At 44.9% G+C, this 20,468-nt stretch overlaps 1 protein-coding gene across 7 annotated transcripts in view; it reads right to left on the reverse strand.

Moving 5' to 3' along the window:
- The window catches only part of DAAM1 (dishevelled associated activator of morphogenesis 1), a 156,889-nt gene that overhangs the window by 12,862 nt on the left and 123,559 nt on the right, over nt 1-20,468 (reverse strand). For all 7 annotated transcript variants that reach the window (XR_002831847.1, XR_002831848.1, XR_002831849.1 and 4 more), the window contains exons 16-20: nt 18,005-18,111; nt 9,928-10,012; nt 5,154-5,260; nt 3,342-3,430; nt 2,302-2,470 (exon numbers count right to left, since the gene is read on the reverse strand). Coding sequence is in view for 4 of the 7 variants with exons in the window: in XM_006099573.3 (XP_006099635.1) it covers nt 2,302-2,470; nt 3,342-3,430; nt 5,154-5,260; nt 9,928-10,012; nt 18,005-18,111 (557 nt within the window). In the remaining 3 variants the exon portion in view is untranslated. The remainder of the gene's footprint in view (nt 1-2,301; nt 2,471-3,341; nt 3,431-5,153; nt 5,261-9,927; nt 10,013-18,004; nt 18,112-20,468) is intronic.

Below are 20,468 nucleotides of genomic sequence, written 5' to 3' on the forward strand. Positions count from 1 at the left end.
CCGTGGTTAAAAATTCTAGCTGTATCATTGCACGTCAACTTTGCAGTTCCTAGAATCTACGTGACTATCTGCCCATCTCCCTGCTACCTGAGGAGCAGCCCGAGGGAGCAAATTCCCAACCACCATCAAAGAAAGGGAAATGCCATTTTTCTTCATTATTTCAGAGAAATGCTTTGTTATTTAGAAAAAATTAAATTTAACTGACCACATATACCTTTCTTAGTGTAGAAAGATTTAAATCCAGATCTGAGACCTAGCTGGTTTGGCTCAGTGGATAGAGTGTCGGCCCACAGACTGAAGGGTCCTGGGTTTGATTCTGGTCAAGGGCATGTACCTTGGTTGCAGGCTTGATTCCCAGCCCTGGTTGGGGTATGTGTCTCTCTCACATCAATGTTTCTCTCTCTATTGCTCCCCCTTCCTTCCATTCTCTCAAAAAAAATCAATGGGAAAAATATCCTCGGGTGAGGATTAGCAAAAAATAAAAATAAAACCAGATCTGAGCTTCCATATATGTTTGCTATCCAAATAACTCCTCATTGGACTGAATATACATTCTTGGAGAATAAGAAAACAACTCAGGCGCACATTCGATCATCCTCTGTCATGACCAGAAACAAGGCTTTTAACGCAGTGACTGTACCCTTCATGCTGACTGCCCCTTTGCCTTATGCGGTTTGATTAGATTCAATGAATATTTAAAGAGTGCTTATGGGCAAGGCCCTCTGCTAGGCACTGTAGGTTTATTAGACACTGTGCTACTTCGGGGGAGGTGTTAGGGGGGGATATTCACAAGCAGAAAGAAGGGAAAAAGAAAGAGATCAGAAATGCTTTCATTTTATTTGTTTTGAAAAGGCTTGTGGAGTAGATAAAATCTGTAACTTCAGTAAGCAGTTCATCCCACAGTAAGGGTCAGGTTATCAGTAAGCTGGGGAGGGCAAAGGATATCAGAGGCTTGTGTGTGTGTGTGTGTGTAGGGGGCGGGGAGGGGCTAGAGGGGGAAGAGGCAGAAGGAGTGGGAGAACAGGACTGACTGGTGGTGAGGGTTTCCCGCTTCCCCAACTTGCAAGTTCAGGTGAAGAGAACACCCTTCCGTAAAGAGATGGCTGCTCCTGATGTTGTAAGTAAGGTGCCACAGTTATTTACTACAACCTCCAAACAAGACCTTTTTTTTGTAGTGTAGAGCTGCAGACAGAGCAATAACAGGTGTCAAATACCTGTAAGGCCAAACGCCCTGCTTGCTGTGACCCTGGGCAAGCGGAATGAGTGCCCCAGTTTCTTTATCTGACAGCAGGTGCTGCAGCACTTGGCCCGTGTCCTTCACGGGCTGTGGTGACCATCAGTGTGGAAGTGCCCGAGAAAGGAGCAAGTGCTTACAGTAAAAACAAGGTGGCCGTGAGAAAACAACAGCTCTCCTCTGTTCATCCATCTCCGCACAGCGCAAGAATAAGGCTTAGCCTCGCAATGTAACGCATTATTTCCTATGGGAGGATTTAGAGTGGCCATCACGCTAGGCCTCAGTAAGCCTCAGTAGTTAGGAATGATTAGGGTGAACAGCCCACATATTTCACAAAAGAATGAAGGTACAGAGAAGTTGATCTTAGAAACAGTTGTGCATGTTTCTTTGAAGTCAGTGAGAACCTTAGAGACACGTGGCTCTCAGGGAGACGAGACTTAATGTGCTAATGACCCTCCCTGCTAATGACACCGGAGCATTTCCACACCTCAGTGTCTCCAACAGTCTGTCCACCTGAAACCCACTTTATAGGCAGCACTTTAACGCGTCTTGGGATGAGCAGCTGAGCACCAACAGCCAAGAGACATTTACACCAGACTTTTTTCACATGGCTGCTAGCGTCAATGTGTGAAAAGCCAGCACGCTTCAGGTCTATCGCCAGCTGTCAGGTTTTGAGCCTTTTCCCTACAACACGGGTCTCTGTGGGGGTAGTTACTGAGAGTCATGCACAGACTACGTGAACACTGGTCGTGTTCTCTTTCTTGATCTGGCACTAGTTACACAGATGTGTTCAATTTGTGAAAATCCAGCAAGATGTACATTTATAATTAGTGAATTTGTCTTTAGTCCACATGAAAAGTTTATCTAAGAAAACCCAACAAACAAAAAACTTGGACTAGATGATACCCCTGTGGACTGAAAATGGATGAAGGATAATTGGCTCACTAGGAACTTGGGGGTACCCATGCTTGTGAGAGAGAAGAGTGAGAGAGACAAGTGCACACCGGAGACTGCAGGACCAGAGGGTCCAGATTTAAGCCGTGGGTCCTCCAAGATCCCGTACTTACTTGTCAATACTGGATTTTGTGTCAGCAATCTTGTTTAGGCTGGATATCTTGAATCCATATGCATTGCCTCTTTGGCCTTTATTCATGTAATTTCCAAATGCTAAAACCACTTCCAGCAACTGCTTCAGGGCACTGCTCCTAAACACCTCTTCTGAGCCAGAGCGGATTGCTTCAAAACAAAACATGCACAAACACAACTATGACAACCGAGACTTCTCAGTGAAACCCATTCTAACTCCACACACCGAGTATGTACTGAAGGTGCAAGATGGGTTGTTAGATGGCCAGGGGCACTTTCGAAACACCTGAATTAGAAGCAAAAAGCAAGAGGACAGAGAGCCGGCTAACCCTGTTCAAGAGGCCCACTGGCAGTTGCACAATCCTATCCCTTTCCAGGGCTTTTCTTGGCTGACTTATCAACCAGAAGCAGTTAGAAATACACAGAACAGAAAGTGCACTTCCCACATTCCTTTGCAAACGCTTTCTTGCCCGGTGTGAGTCAGATCAACAGGCTTACTGATCAATTCCATTGATAGAAACATTGGTCAGCTGTGTTGCATGTTACAGCTTGCAGGTGGGATCAGGGCCCGAGCAGGGTCTCGGTTCCAGCCGGCCTTCTGGGGCTGTGCTCTCCAGCTGCCTCGACCATATTTCAAACATTTACACATTTCATCGTCTCAAAATCAACCCACATTTATAGCTTCAAGTCTTCCCTTAGAAAAATCTAGTAAGGCCTGTTGCAAGAAAGCTAGTTAAAGGTTTAATGCTAGTAGCAGTCAAATATATTCCTCAGTAACACCATGTGGTCAAAACCCCAGTCCTGCAGAGGAGCCAGGAGGTGTGCTGTGAGCTCCAGAGGCCAGGCCAGGCCAGCGAGCCAGGTGCTGACAATAAGTAATCACCTGACAGAATCCCAAAAGATTTCGAGCAAAAACACCACCAAAGGAATCCTGTTTACTATATGCATTAGGATTGCACTTGGACATGGGCACTTAAAATGAACATCATTTTCAATCTGGGCGGCTTGATTTTGACTTTACCTTCCACTTTAGGTTTAACTTCCGCGACACGCTCTGCAAACTTCTTTTTGAAGTACAGCGACTGCAATCTTTGCTGATAATGATTAATTCTGTAAAAGCAAGCATAGACTGATGAGTATTCACTTAATATGCCTATGTTCACTCAATGGACTTGGAGGGGAGGTACCTCAGAGCCCTCTCCCCAACCCCAGACTCTCTCTGTTTCTCTCTCTCTCTCCTGGAGAGGAGCATGGGCATGAGGCAACTCTGCCTTGAGGGCCCACTTTCCTCGGACCTACAGGGGAACTGGGCAGTTGCTCCAGGGTCCTCCTCTCCAATCAGATTAGACAATGGCTGGCTGCAGTTGACTAAAGACCCCTTCCCTTCCTCCAAGTCCCAGCAGTTCTTGAACAGAGAAGGGGTAAAAGGGAATGTAAATGATAAGACTCCCCTTCTGCTGCAAATAAAGGGCTGTTTCCTACACTTCTCTCCTGGATTCTTAACTTTCCACAAGTCTGCCTGTGGCAAAAGCACAGAGGAAAACTGCCTCCAGCACTTTCTCCTCATACCATCTTCTCATTCACTCACATCTCCAAACCTTCTTTTTCCGTGTAGCTCCCTCTCTGCTCCCTGAGGGCTGGCAAGCTCTGCCTTCCAAGATAGCAACTGGCTACTCCAGATAACAAGATAGATCTGGCCTCTGGTCACCACCAAGGTTAGAAGCTCTAAGCTGCTGAGGAGAGAGTGGACATTTTGGGCCAGATCTTCTGAAATCACTGCCTATAGGGCTCTTGGGAGGAAATTTCAGTCAGTAGGCCCAGGGATCAGCCCCTCCTCCAAATCCATTCTATGCAATCAGACAGATCTGGGTGTGCGGTCCAGGCTCTCCTTTATTAGGTGACCTTGAACAGGTACCATAACTACTCCGTTAAATGGAAGAGAACAGCTCTGGACCTCACAGCCCTCCTGGCAGGGCCGACAGGAGGACTAAGTGAGATGATGCACGCCAAGGTCTGGACAAAGACTACGTGGAGCTATTGTAGGTGGCCATCAGGTTTGTCTACACAGGTTGCTGGACACACCTGTCAAAATTTCAAAACCATCCTTTGTCCTCCTGCAGTAGGCAAGTTGAGACAGAACAACAAAAATAAGTCTGGATTGGGCAGCAATGTGGAGTAAGAGGCATGTCCACCTTGGCTACACATGTTGGCCTCTGGCACTCAGAAGTGCTCTGCCCTGGGCTGACTGCGAGTTTCAGGATTGCTGGTCCTTCTCTAGTGCAGAATCAATTTGCTAGGCCTGGGAGGGTACCTACATTCAACTCACACGCCAGAGTCAACTAAGAACAGTGGCTGCTGCAGGGACTTCTGGAGAAGGCTTGGAAAGCTTGCCAAGGCTCTGTGGGAAGAATGCCACCATCGATTAGTGATGTCTGCTTGTGTCATGATTCAACACCCAGACCTGGCTGTTCAGCTATGTGGGCTCCAGGTTGACATCAGAGTCTGTCCATCATTGAGATGTGGAAGAAGTAGGGAGAGTGAGAAACAATCCCCCAAAATCAGAGGTGAGGAGCATGACACTGAATGGAACCAGGAAGTTATGACTTAAATAGGTCGAAACTCATGAGTCAAAAAGCCCAGAAGTAGAGATAATTGTGAAGAAACCCTGACCCTGTCTCACCCATGGACAAGGACTCAAATAAGCAAAACAAATTCCACACAACTCTGACTTGAAAAGATTCTGCAATTCAAAAAGGCTTCAACATGAAGCAAAAGTTTAACTTCCTTAGAGAGGTAAGGGACGTCTTTACCTTTTAAGCATTTTTAAACTCACCGGCTCATCTCAAAGAGGAACCTGTCAGCCTTGGCCATCCGATCCAGCTCATGTTTATGTTCCTCCAGAAGATCAATGTCACTTTTTTCAGGAACGAATTTCAAGAGCTAAAAAGAACACACAAATATTAAAAGTGAGGTCTGTAACTTAAATTTCTTCAGTAATTTTTCACTCTTTCAGTTAATTTGTCCCAAGATGAAAGTTTAACTTTTGTTTAATTTATAAGCTCGGCTCAGAAGTGATTGTTAAGATACACTAGAAACGACTAAATCTTTCCATTTTTACTTGAAAGTAGATAAACTGGTGTAAGATTCATTCCCGGCCCCTTTCTGTTCTGTCCTGCCTCTCAAACCAGAATGCAGCAGTTCTTCACCATGCCCTTCTTCACACAGACCATCTGAGGGCCCTGGAGATCCCACCCTCTCATTAGAAGATGGTACAAACGAGGTCCAGAGAGGTTAGAAAACTTCCCCCAGGATTACAAGGCAAGAGTGTGTCATCACCAGAAACAGAATCTGGGTCTCTAGATGCCCAGCTCTACCCTTTTTTCTATTACATCATGCTGGGATGAGTTATTCTATGTGTATTTTCCATTCATTTTGCTTATTTAATTCTCTCTCTCTTTTCTCTATGTAGAATTGGATGAGAGGAATGCAATGGGATTTGAAGCTTTTAAGTACATACTTTATTTTGGAGGAAGAAATGACATGGAATGTGGAATACCATTTAAACAGAAATACCATTTAAGGTGGAAAAAGTACTTCTGTGTGTGTCTGATTTCCTTTAAAGGAACAAATATGTGTATGTGTGCATAGGCATGTGTGCTATTTTCTAGATCAAATGCCTGTGGACATTTAAAAAAATAGATTACACTGACTCTGTGGGCCCCAAGGTCCTCCCTAGAACTTGATGCTGACATTGGGTGCTCCATTTAGCAGGGTTTCAAATGTTGGATTTAACCAGGCACCTCAGCAAAGGCAGTCAGTATGGGTGTGACCAGCAGAGGAAGAGAAGTAGAACCACAGGGAAGGAGGTGAAGGGTGTGAGGGTGGAAGTGTATTCCAGGCAGTGTCTATCATGTGCCAGGGCCTGGCATTGGTGACACAGTACTTATGCAGGTGGAAGAGCAGCTGGACCAGCAGTGGGGGAGGGCAGCAGTGGTCAAGGTTGGGGGGTAGCAAAGGCCTGTTAAGAAGTTCAGTCTTGCCCTGGCCAGGTAGCTCAATTGATTAGAGCATCGTCCCTATACTCTAAGGTTGCCAGTTTGATCCCCAGTCAGGGCACAAACAAGAATCAACCAATGAATACATAAATAAGTGGAATAGCAAATTGAGGTTTCTCTCCTCACCCCCCACCCTTTCTCTCTCTCTCAAATCAATTAAATTAAAAAATTCAGTCTTATTTTGAGGGTACTGGGATAAACTCAAAATCATAAGTAGGGGAATGAGTCTGCATTTTTAAAAAGGTTACTGTGCCTGAAGAATGGAGGTAGAATTAGAAGGGATCGGAAGTATTAGGGGCTGGGATTAGATGGCTAACACAGAAATTCAGGTGAGAAGATGGTGGCCTGGACTGGGCAGTGGAGAGATCCTAGAGCTATTTAGGGGGTTTGAGTAGAACTGGCCTGGCTTGTTGATGGATGAATTATGGTAGATGAGAGTCAAAAGGATGAGCTACAGGCTTCTGATTGAGGCAATCTGTATACAGTGTGTACCAGGGAACCCATGAAGAGAAGGCTCATGACGGGTGGACGGGGAGAATGTGAGTTTAGAGTTCCAAATATGGCAGGAGTAGCAAGTAGTGATTTCTAGTAGGCAAGAGGACAACTGGGTCTGAAATCCTAACCTGTTAGGAAGACGAAGCATTGGTATTGGTTGGAATGTGCTTGGAAGTGAGTGAGGCAACCTGGACAGCCATCGAGAGAAAAAGAGCAGGGCTCCAGAGAAGCCAACATTTACGGGAAGAGGACAAGAGGCACCTTCAAAGGAGGCCGTGGAGGGGCCACTGTGGAATCCCAGGCCCAAAGGAGGGAGGCGTTTCATCAGGGAGCAAGTGCCATCAGCGTCACACCGAGAAATCAAGGAAGAGAAGGCTGCAAAGTGCCCTGGCTTTGGCAACAGGGATTTGTGTGTCCTTGGTGAGCACAGCTCTGGGAGGTGAGGAAGACGACTGCAGTGAGTAGAGGAAGAGTGAATAGGAGGTGAGTGGGGACAGACTTTCAAGAACTTGGGCTGTGCCAAAAAAGAGAGAGGACAACAGCTAGATGGAGATGTGGGGTCTTAAGAGGCATGTGTTGAAAAGCTGAGACTCAAACAAGTTACATGTCAAGAGGCAGAGGTGATAGATCTAGGAGAGGGCAGAGTCTCTAATCTGGCTGGTCCCCGAGCCAGAGACACCCCTCTTTCCTGATGGTGTGGCAGGGGCGGGAGATGAAAGTGGATGCTGGAGAGTTCATAGTCTGATGGCCTGGCAGCTTCTGGCCATTTATGTTCCGCTGTTCAAATAGTGACAGTGGACAGGACAAGCATCTTCTTGCTCTTCCTCAGTGCAAGAGGGAAGGCAGTGGCAAGGGCGATGAGAAGGAAGAGAGAAAAAAAGGCTTGCTTCCCCACCTTAGTTCAGATTTTTACCTACTAGCAAGGAAATTCAGTTCTAGTCTCAGGTATCGCCCCCACTCATGATGCTGAGCCCACAACTCTGTCCAGGATAATACGGCCACTAGCTCTCTTTCATTACAAGAGAATAGTAAGAGGAACATGCTAAAGGTACAGACTTTCTCAAAGCACGGATAACAGACTGTGTGTGGAGAGTTTTAAGAGAAGAGTTAGACAAATACCTGGGGGTGGGAGAAAGGTATACATTCCAGGAGAGTATACTGACCTCATCTGATTTCTGAGCTCAGGAGCTAAAAGCAGGAGAGGAGGAAATGAATGTGGCTCACATGCAAGTCACAGAGGAGGAAAGAGAGGCTGGCTCCGGCGCCTATCTGGGAAGAGTGTGGTATGAAGGAAAAGGGAGCAGGAGGAATAGCAGATCAGGGAGAAAAGAAAGAGCACGAGACACAGAGTCACCGGAGAGATCAGGTCAGGGGTCCTCGGAGGCCAGATTCTGCTTCATAGACTGACTTTCTTACTTGTATTTATTTGAAGTTCATTCTATTTGCACTGCAAGCCCTTTTGGCAAGATTTTGAAATCCTTTCCCTCAAGGAGGAATTGTGCTGGATGCAATTTCACAGTAAACAGATCTTGTGGAATTTAAACATATGACCTTGCGATAGGGGCTGAAGGCCTCAAGACTAAGGCAGCTTTCTGCGGCTCTTCACTCTGGGCCAGTGACTGCTGAGGCAGACAGCTGCCCAGGGGGGCACCTGGGGGCAGGGATGGCGGAGGCGGTCTGATGGTCTGCGGTGAGGGAGGGAGGAGCTGTAAATACTCTAAAAAATGAATCGGAGGCTTAGGAATTACTTTGAAACTATTCATACACAGAGCATCCCAATAGACTTGGAAACACAGTCACTATTTTGATAACTAAATCAAACCTTAAAAGGACAGTATGCAGGTTTTCCCATTGCAAAGCACGAGGGTTTTCACCTCCGACCATTGCAGCTGCAGTGGCTCCAGGGAGGGAGGGCCCATTTGGGTGGTGACACCGCACTCATCGCTCCTCCCTGCTTTGTGTCCCAGACCTTTCAGGACACCAGTGAGCACCACTGGAAATGCACACGCAGACAGTACCCCAACGGGAGCAGCCTCGCCACCCAGGGTCACTGTTAGCAATGCAAAATATTCTTTTCCTCTGCTCTTGGGAGCTGAGCACCCCTACAGGTGAGTCCTCAAGTTCAGCCTGGATTCATGATTGCTCGTGTCCACAGTCAACCGTAGGTGTACATGGCTCTTACAAACACAGACCTTTTGACCAAAATCACTCATGGTCCCAAGGACCATGAGACAAGCAGTCAGAACAGTTTAGGCCCCGACCAAGAGATAGGTCATAACTCTAGAACATCTGCTAGCTACCAGCACTGTCACTTGGGGACACTGAACAAAGGTGCTGGACAGCACGCACAGAGCGTGTTGTAGAAACACTGCTCGAAGAGAGGCTAGGCCACCACACCTTGACTTGCCTGCCAAGGATAATACAAATCATCTCCAAATACCACGAACAAGGATGTGTGCTGACTGTGGGTAAATCCATCCCAGGCTTGCCAGCTCTGGCAACTGAACTTACCGCCACGTACGATGAAGCGTGCCATATGTCTTAGCCCCAAGGAACTGAAACCCCACCTTACGATATATGTGAATATTTAGATGTAGATGGTAGTGCTGGGGGTTTAACAGTGGCTTTTGTGATTGTGGGAATGGCAAGCCAAGACCAAGACACCAATTGTATTAAGGATTTAGCAAGGGTCAGTTTATGTAGATTCTTGATATTCCTGTGAAACAGATTTTTCAGTAAATCTAATAGATATATATATGACCGACAAAAGCATAATAACGTAACAGCAGCAGGAGGGACACGTTTGCCAAATGCTGGCATTGTGGATCCCAGGCATCTGACAAACATTATCACCTTGCTTCTCACCCACCATTTTGAGGAACATGGAGAGAATAAAGTCACAATAATTTCCTAATGGAACCCTATGGAACCTGGGCTCAACCTCCTCAGCTCAGAGATGAAAACATTGTCTACCAGCAACAACCACTTTCCTCAGCGTCTTACTCCCTGCTGAAAGCTCGCCATCACTTATGCTGTGAGAGATGTCTGGCAGCTCACCTGTTCCAGCATGTCCTTGGGCAGATCTTCCTGCTCATCCATTGTTAGAATTGCTCGTTTGATTTCATCATTGGATAATCTCAACCTGGAGAAAGAATATTTTATTTTGTTAACAATACTGGTTTGAGTATTAAACGTTTATGGAAGATAATTCATTTTGCTACTCCAGCTGCTGATTTTCAAATACCGTTTTGCTAAAAAATCTCTCAGTGCAAGCTTATTTCCTGACAATATTGCACCTAAAAATAGTATTTTGAAACTGCTCTAACATTCTTTCAGGGCTTTGTAATGCTCTGCTGACACAGTGAACAAAGTTGTTATGTTCTGTTGCTTAGGGATTAGCAGATGAGAAGTAGGGGCAACACCCATACACACCATTCTCTTTAATATATTCATGAACTACAGGTGACAGTGGAAGACTAGAATCTTAATGTGATTATATATCAGGAGTGTAAGCTTGCTGTCATATTAAAATGCATTTAAATAAGTTTAGAATCTATGTTACTAGTATTGTTAAAAATTGAACAGTTAATATAAGTAATAAAAAGTACAAGCACTTCACAGTTGAGGAGTTTTCACATGTTATTTCATCTGAACTTCAAAATAACTTTAATGATTCATTTTGTTTAATAGAGGAAGAAACTGAGGCTCAGAATAGTTAAGCAACTGCCCATGGTAAAACATATAGAAAAGTGGAGAATTCACACAAACCCAACATTCTTGATGCTAACCCCAAATTCTTTTTATAAATATTGCTTAGGGAAGGATTTAAGCAAAGACATAAATCTGTTTTCTATCTACAATAAATTTATATGATTTACTAATTTCATTAAGGATTTATGTCTTGATTATGTCAGAACACCAAAGTGTTAGCTGTAAAGAGTCATGATATTAAAACATACTTGGCCCTAGCCAGTTTGGCTCAGTGGATGGAACATCAGCCTGTGGACAGAAGGGTCCCAGGTTCGATTCCAGCCAAGGGCACATGCCTGGCTTGCAGGCTTGATCCCCAGCAGGGGTGTGCAGGAGGCAACCTATCAATAATTCACATTATTGATGTTTCTATCTCTCTCTCCTTCTCTCTGAAATCAATAAAAATATATTTAAAAAAAACAAAAACAAGCAACAACAAAAAAACATACTTGCAGCCCTGGCCGGTGTGTTCAGTGGTTAGATTGTGGCACCCCCCCCCCCCCCCCACACACACACACTGGAGGGACACGGGTTCAATTACTGGTCAAGGGCATGTACCTGGGCTGCAGGTTCAATCTCTGGCCCCGGCTGGGCCATGTGCAGGAGGCAACCAATTGATGTGTTTCTCTCACATAGATGGTTTTCTCTCTCTCCACCCCTTCCACTTTCTCTAAAAATCAGTGGAAAAAAATATCCTCCAGTGAGGATAAAAATAAATAAATAAACCATCCTTCTAAAAATGTGTTTTTAGTAGACACAACCAATAGTCATAACCAGATTATTAGCTGTAACAACAGAATCAATCTTTTGTTTATTTGTAAACATCTGACCCAGACTTATTTTTTTAAATCTCACTTCCTTACAAGCTACCACTACTGTGGCATATTAACTTCATTTGATCTGTTCTTCAGTCTAAGACCTTCAAGAAGAATAACATTTAGGACTAAAGAGAAAGACATTGAAAGACATAAACACAAATATGGAGCAAGACGTACAGCCCTCACAGGAAACGTTTGAGGACAGGGGACTTGACATTGGAAAGGCTAGTCCCCAATCTTGGCTCTGACACTTCTTGGCCAGTGAGACGTTGGAAAAAGTATTTCTTTAGCCCCAGTTTCCTCATCTATAAAGTAGGGATAATAATGACTACGCTTAAATAAAGGAGTGTGTGTATCCTATATAATAAAAGCCCAGTGACCATAATGGCATAACAACCACAACGACTGCTCAAGCAGTCGCTATGAGGTGCATTGACCACCTCTCGATCCCTTTCCCCTGACCCACAGGCTCCAGTTGCCGGATGGCGAATGGGGAACCGGGGTGGGTGGTGGCGGGGTGGGACTGGGGACTGGTGAACAGGCGGAAGATGGCCCTGATCGCAGGCTAGGCCTAGGGAATCCTACCCGTGCACGATTAAATAAAGGAGTGTGTGTATAGGTGTATAAAGTGAAATAATACATGTGAACTGTTCAGCATAGCACCTGCCCATAGAACGGCTCAATACACTGTATGTATATTCTACAAAGCAGACTTCTCTACACCAGAAAAAAAGGGCAGACATACTTATGTAACCTTAATAGTCACGTGCAGTTATCTGATCATTAAATAGCACTTAGTAGGGTTATTATGAACACTTCCCAAAGTACTCTTATACCCATTATTTCACCATAGATTCCTCTCTGCATACACTACCCATTAGGCCTGGGAGTGTTAAAATAGAATTAGAAGACGTGGTGTCTATTTTAGAGGTGGGAGAATCAACCGATAAGCTGAGGTACAGGCGGACACAAAGCTCAGGTGCTTGCCGTGTTCTCACAGACAGACAGACAGACAGACAGACAGAGGGCTGGAGAGAGCTGGGTGGACATGAAGGCCATCAGGGAGGAACCCGCTCTGACAACTCTAGCTCATTCCCTCCTCTAGATTTTGACACAATCTCGTTAAAACCATCCACCCCGCCATTTAAACAGAACGTTGTTTCATGTGCCAATAAGTAGGACAGGGAAGGAACACAAATTGGGGAATCCTAGTGTACTAATACCACTCTCTTCTATTTCATGTTTTCATATCCAAATAGAGCCTCTAGGCAACACGCCCAGCTGTCCACATTCTAAAACAAGGCCCATGCTACCGCCTTGTCCGATGGTGGAAACATCAAACTCCTGGGCTGTGGACAGTACGCTGGACCTGAGCAGACTTCTACAGATGGTTTTAGTCAGTGCCCCATAAACATGGTAGTCAGTGGAACATCATGAGGGAAAAGCCTTCGTGATGTGGAACAATTAGGCAACTGGCCTGGGTGAAACGAATGACGGGAAAAACTATCCCAGCATCGAGGTCTCCACCGCACAGGCCCGGGCAGCCCTACATCCCAGGACCCTGAAGGCTCTTCAGTCAGTTAAGGGCAAACACCACGGAGTGGCCCTGTGAGGCTGAGGAAGGGAACGTTAGGGAAGGTGGAAACTGCCACTAATGGAAACCAACTGGCTGTGGAAATGTCTATAGTCCTCATGAGAAAAGCTCGGCTTATAAGAAAAAAATAAATTAGTCCCCTGTCCTTTTCACACTGAGTTGAAGAAACCACATTAGGATGCAGTTCTGCTGAGTTCCTTCTGTTTTGCATTTAAAAGAAAAGGAGTTGAAAATCAGAGAACAATACTTGAAGTATCAGACGTGCATTTCATTAGCTCCCCATATGGAGTGCAGAACTTCTTGCTTTTGAAATTGTATATATTTATGCTCCTCAACCCCCTGAGAGGCTGTCTGGACTAAGCACTAGCTCTACTTCATAACAATTTTGGTTTCTCTTAATGTGGCCCACAAAGAGACTGGAGACTTTAATGGGTAGTACTTAAGAAAATCGACCTGTCAACATGCCGCCTTGCACGTGGCCCCGTTGGAGCAGACAGAGAAACTCTACCTTGGGGAAAGAGGAGAAGGTATGCTGCCCTCCGGGATGGTTCCATAGGCTGCCGGTTCTTAGTGTCATCTGTCATCCACAGAATGAGCTGCTAATCTCTGTAATTTAAGGCCCCTACCAGTTCTAGCCTTTTAATTGCTTTTAAAGCTCGGCAGCAGCACTCTGGTGTGCTGGAGGGTGGCAACTTCTAAGACACCCACTTCAACTTTCTTTACAAGGCAGGAAACAAACTGGCCGTTTAAAAACAGTATTTAAATCTACCTTGCTCTACTCAAGTATTTCAAAAATGTGCCAAGAGAATTGGAACATCCAGGCGTAATTACAGTAAGTTAGGGATGGACGGCTACCTCAGCCTTAGCTAGGCCTCGGTGGATTTAAGCCAAATCCTCCTGCTTTAAAGTAGCGTTCTGTGGTTTACGACACCCCGGCTGCCGTGCTAGTGGGCATCTGGAAAAAAGAATGGCAGGACACTCATAAACGTGTTTTTAGGTGGGTTCATTTTGCAATATGAGCCAGCTTCCCAGTTTCTTCCTGTCTTTTATTTTTTCCCCTTTTGGAAGGGAGAGGTGTTTTGGGGAGTAAAGCAGAGTGAATTTTAGACTGCCACGTACCGCCTACAGACATGCAGCAGAAAAGTTGCTATTTACCCTGCCCAGGGCCTGAGGGATGTGTTCTCATTCCACTCCCTTCTCAGAGTCCCTCATGGCCTGGAGCTTCTGATTCAAAACCTACCTTCCAGGCACTCTCTTCCTAGGAGCCACAGTGGCCCCGGCCATTCATGCTGCGGGCACATACAAAGGGCCTGTATCCCCCCTCCCCGGCCCCTGGGATTGGAAGGGCTTCCTTTCTGTTTGTCTGCTCAGCTCCAGGTGAGATTGTGGCAGGTGCCTCTGACCAAAGAGTCCACTGACTTGCAGTGTGTGGGTCAGGAAGAGCTCTGAGGGAGAACAAGCACTGCAGACAGACACTCAGTAAATGGAATATACCCCAGACTTTTCACTGGGGCGGAATTGGATGTAATGACTACGTTGCTAGGAATTAAATTCCTAGTCAGCGAGATAAGAAACAGAGAGGGTTGCCACCCTTTGGAAATGAAATAAGCAGGAAAGAAGAAAGTTAGTAAATGTGGAAAGGTAAGAAATCTTGACATCAACTTGGAAATGTTCCTACTCATTGTCCCCATGTACAAAATCAGTCTCCGGGTCCTGTTCAGGGTTCCTTCATCTCTCTCAACTCTGTCCCTTGTCAGGTCTTCCCTGGGCAACAGAAAGAGCCTCCTACCCGACGGCTCCAGTCCTTGACCCATTCCAACCTGTCCCGCACACGATCAAACTTGCAACCTTATTAAGACAAATCGATCTCCTTCCGAACAAGCTGCGCCAATTTCCGATCTCATGGGCACGTGAACAAGCCACTGACTGAGCAGCTCCCACATGCAGGGACCCTGGCAGGTCCACTCTCACAGGCCCACTGCAAGGCCACCACTCTCATTATCTCCGTCTTACAGATGAGGAGGGCATGGTCGATCCTGGGTGGACTCCTGCCCTCACAAAGGCACCGGGCACGGACTGCAGGCTCTCCTGCCTGGTCTCATTCAATCCAAGCGACAACCATCTGCTGCAATTACAGGGCTCTCTTTATTAGCTGCTCATAACCCTCCGGTGCCTTTTCTCCAGCTGCACGCCTCCTGGGAACTGCCTCTGTCCCCTGTGCCCAGGTAACTTATCGCCCTTTGAGGCCCACTGTCCCTCTGACCTGGCCGAGCTTCTGTCTCCTTCTAGTCAGACCAGTCTGAGCCCTGAATCATTCACAAGTCACCTCGCCTGTGTCACCTTTCTTCTCCAGTCAGCATGAGCTTCCCATGGCAGCAGTGCTACCTTAAGTGTGGGTACATCCGATGGCACCCTGCAGGGCACCAGGCAGACAGATGCTTCAAAGCGGTAACTCTCTGAGAAAACATATCAAACATGCTCTCCCAGGCCGCTTCCCTCCGTTAAGCCCCTGGGTCCTTAGTGGGTAGTAATGCATTGCCGACGAAACGGGAAGAACGAAAGCAGGAGAACTGCTGCCTGGTTACAAAAACTAAATAAAAAACAAACTAAAATGAAACCTGCTTAATTTCTTTTACCTTTACCACAGCACATATAGCACATCAGCCCTGCACTTTCCCAAGGAGGGAGTGGAAACTATTGATTACTGAGCAGGAAAGCAAGTGCTGATGGATCCTCTGTGGGAGGGAAGGTTTGGAACCTGATCAATAGGCTCAATTACCATAAGGTCAACTGAGACTCAAAATTGCTTTGTGACGCACAGTAACTTTTAATTATGCACACTGCAATAGCACTTATTCATTAAATTGTGTTTTAATAGATAATCTAACAGATATGAGGCAAGCTCTTAAAGCTGTCTTCCAGAGTTCCAATACATTCAAGTTCTAAGTCATCTTAGGTTCTGACATTTTTGAGGTAACAAGGGAATTACATACCACAAATATGAAATGATTCTGTCAATTAAGGGATGGGAAATCTGCCAGCAAGAGATGTAACCTTATCTATAACTAGTGTAATTACCCTGGTTGACACCTAGTACCGAGAATAATCTGTCTATAAGGAACTGGGTCACAATTTATAGTCCTAAGAGCACTTAAGTGCCATGGAAATTCAAGAGTGACAGCTTCCTTGGTCAAGTTGTTTTAAAGTATTCCTCCTGAAAATATAGGAAAAATTTTTTAAAAAAACCACTTTTCCCAAATTTTCATTTTATTTTGCTGTTAAGAATGTTATTTGTAGCCCTCGCTGGTTTGGCACAGTGAATAGAAGGGTCCCGGTTTGCTTCTGGTCAAGGGCACATACCTTGGTTGCAGGCTCCTCCCTGGCCAGGGCCCTGGTCAGGGCATGTGCAGGAGGCAACCAATCGATGTGTTTCTCTCACATCGATATTTCTCTCTGTCTTTCTCTCTCTAAAAATCAATGAAAAAATATCCTCTGGTGAGGATTAAAAAAAAAAAAAAAAGAACGTTATTTGTAAAAGAAATTGAAATAGCCCGGCTGGATAGCTCAGTTGGTTGAGCGTTGTCATGTACACCAAAAAAAGGTTGTGAGTTCAATTCCCAATCAGGGTAGACATGGGAGGCAACCGATCAATGTTTTTCTCCCACATTGATGTTTCTCTCTCTCTCCCCCTCCCTCTAAAATCAATAAACATATCCTCAGGTGAGGATTAAAAAAACTGGAACAAAACAGACTGTGTACACCCAGAAGAAAAATAAGAGGCCTTCAATTGCTTTCAGTGGTGTCTTCCTGAGCATGTGATCAGGGAGCAAATGTGGGGATATACAGGGCCTGGCCATTTACACAGCATCCCTTCTTCCAGAGGCAGAAAGGAAATGCTAGCTAAAAGGATGGTTCATGTTACCTCATCAGTTGTATTAAAATTCAGGGATCTCACTAGGCTTCAATTTCTCTTTCACTAAAAGAAACATTTGGTCCCTGGAGTAATATATATCTGGTTAACAATCAAGCTTCTAGGCTGAAAACCAAGCAGCAGCTTTTTGTGTTAAAAGAAACTTACTCTAAGACCTTCTAAAAACTCAGGACTCCTACTTTCTCTCTTCCCTCTCCCTGAAAGAGAAGTCACCTGACACCAGCCTCAATGCGTATACAGCATTCTTTCTGGAATGCAACCAATGGGACTTACACTTAAAGCCTCAAAATTCAGGATTCTTTACATCTTCATTCCCCTCATAAGCATTAGGTACTTTTGCCTGATGTGAAAGTCCCCTTTAGAGAAAAGAAGAAACTAGATCCAGACAGGTTACTAGAAATGCCCTAGACAACCTGAAGCGACAATCAGATTCCAGGCTCCCAAATTTCCTTTCTTCTTTTCAAGTTCCAAGGTCGAGATGGTTCACTAGTTATGAGAAAGATTTCTGAACATTAGCTGAATTAGTTACATTAGCATTTCATTGAGGTTTGAGATTTACATATTCTTTTAGTCATAAAAATGTTCAGAAAGAGCATGAAATCATATAACCTTGAAGTAAAAAAAGATGACTACAGAAAGGAAAATTTTAAAAAAAAGAAAAGGTTCATCATCAGTCCTGATTCTGTGACAGTGTTTACTCAACAGCCAAAATATCTCTGAAGCCAAGAAGTATAAATAAAAGTAATGTCCATTTTACAGGCTGAGGGGGAGAGGGGGGAACACACACAAACATGGACTTGGGAGGTTCTGCTTTTTAAACTTAGGAGTCTGTGGAAATTAAACTCTAAGACAGTAGGCAACTAGCTCTGACAGATTCCACTGGGAGAGTAAGCACCACAGTTGTCCTCACCTTAGCAGAGTTAGTCCGAAAAATAGTATCTCACAGAGTTGAGGTATAAGAACAAGTGAAAACACATATTTTGGAGCCACATGATAGAGAAGTTGGTCCTACCAAAAATGTCTATTCAACATCAACAATACCTTGATAGAAGGATGTTGCAATTCTGAGCTCTCCGACCATCAATCACCGAAAGCTCTTTGACTTTTAGTTTGGAACTCAGTGTGTCATCGATGGCATCTGCTTCTTTCTATAAAGAGCATGAGAGAAATCAATCACAGTCAACCAGGGACACTCCAGCTTCAGACACATACTTTTCCTATGCACGAGCGCGCACACACACACACACACACACACACACACACACACAGGCAAAGCTGAGATGGTGAGGGGGGGAGTGTAGGAGGGTGACGGAATTGAAACAAAGACTAAAATCTAGTAGACAAAGGGAAAATAAGAAGCCCTGACCACCCACATTTGAAAAAGCATTGTTTGGAAGAACAAAGTGCTCCTAAGTTGAAGATGCTACGCGTGCATACATTATTAGGGAGTGGTGGCCTCCTTTTGTCCCCCAAACCCCTATGGACAGCAGACAGAACTGTCACTATGAATCAAGCTCAGCTGAGGCCTGCCATTGCTGGTCCAGCCATTTGTAGGGCACATTCACCCCACAACCATTTGCATCCTAAGCACTTAAAAGGCTGAACAATAAAGACCCCAAACATCTTCATGTGCAACAGGAAGCTCCCAAGCCCAGATGGTACCTTTCGTTACCCTGGAGCCTGATGGACAGCTCAAGACATTAGTCCAATTACTTGAGTTAACAACGAAACACTACTTGCAACCCTGCTGCTGTGCAGAAAGCTGTAAGCAATGATGGCCAGTCATAGCTTATGGTGGGAGAAGCATAAAACAATCATATATAACATACTGTTTGAGTAAGCTGGACATCAAGGTGAATACATAGACTAACTAGATAGATAGCAAGTTTAATCTTATCAGAGGTCAGGATCCATTTATAAAATGTAAGGAGCTCTGGCATCGTGTAACAGCTTAGGAAACAAAGACGATGTGGAATTTATACAAAGAGCATCATGTGAACAAACTTAGCAACTGTCTTTTGTCCTGATGAGATTCCAGCTAAGAGTTGAAACCCAACATGAAATTACCTAGGCGTTGTGTTACACTATCTGAACAAAACGAGATAACTGAGACTTTTCGAGCTTATAGTGAGCTGGTTTACACTAAGTGAGGTTCAGGTAGTAGCTCACTTACCTGCTTGGAGTTACTGCTCACAAAGAAGTCCTACAGCCACGGCAGAGGCATGGGAAAGGCAAATCAGATACATGCAGCTCAGAAACCACAGCAACAAAGGGGGTAAGTCCAGGAGATCAGGGAGGGGTGTAAGAGGTGACTACGCTCCAAGGAGCAGCATGGAGGGTGAATGAAAATGAGAGAGCCTGGCGGAAAATACAAATAAGGGCATGCTGAGCATTCGGGTTAGAGAGAGATGGCATGGGCCGCGCCTCATTTTCACTGGTGGAAAATCAAAGTGAGAAAGGAATTCAAACACCCCAGGAAGACTCAAGTTGGGAAAGGAACCACATCCTGTTTGAAAGGACCGCTGGGCTCCATTGATTCAACATGATTTTTACTTGAAGTGAAAAAAAAAAATCAATTGAATCAACTTAAGGAAATTATTCCCATTGGTATATGCTACTACATATATATTTGGTGGAAGCAATCTTTTGTCTTCTTGTATCACAAGGAAGGATTATGAAAAGACAAAAGACTGGTTCAACAACATAGGTCAGTAGTATTAATCCTCAGTGCCCATAGGTGCGACAGGGAGGGAAAAGACAGAACTCACTAATTGGGAGACAATAAGGGATCTGTGTGGTGTGCAGCCATCGGTGGCCCTGTCCCAACTGCCTCAGGGCTGTTTCAAGCATACAAAAGTCAACAGCCTCTTCTTGAAATAGTCCATAGAAAAGACTTGGAATGAAGAAGAAAAGAGGAAGAAGTAATTGACACATTATGAGAAAGTCACAAATTTCTTTATATATTCTTGCCATGATGGAATGAATACAGCTACAGTGTGCAAAACACACCCGTTTTCGGACCAACCGCTAGCACAACCAGCATTTGCTCAGCAAATTCCTTAAGGCCTCACTGGTTCTGGCAGTGCCACTAAGGCCAATTTTACGCAGATGAGCGGCTTCACAGATAGCATTCAGGGAAACAAAATGCCCCCTCCCCTGGCTCCACCCTGATACGAGGGACTGCTTTTCTAGAATGGCATTAAAAAATCATTGATAACCACGAGGAAACTTTCTTCTCCTCTGATGTCACAGTTTTCTCCTGTCCTTGAAATTGTCAATTTTTCTACTCTAAAACTCCTTAGGACTTGTTCCCTGTAAAAGCAGTTTCTCCTTTCAAGGGCAGAAAGAACTATGATCATGTGAACTCCATGAGGCCTTACCCTACTTTTTTCTCTTAAAGAGACAAACTGCTTAGCTGAATTTACATCTGGCTCTCACTATTTGGCCTTCAGAAAAGAAACTTCTAAAAAGTTCTCTGGCAACTCTCCATAAATTCCCACCATCA

This window comes from Myotis lucifugus, unplaced genomic scaffold (assembly GCF_000147115.1).
Source record: "Myotis lucifugus unplaced genomic scaffold, Myoluc2.0 scaffold_278, whole genome shotgun sequence".
Classification (NCBI taxonomy): domain Eukaryota; kingdom Metazoa; phylum Chordata; class Mammalia; order Chiroptera; family Vespertilionidae; genus Myotis; species Myotis lucifugus.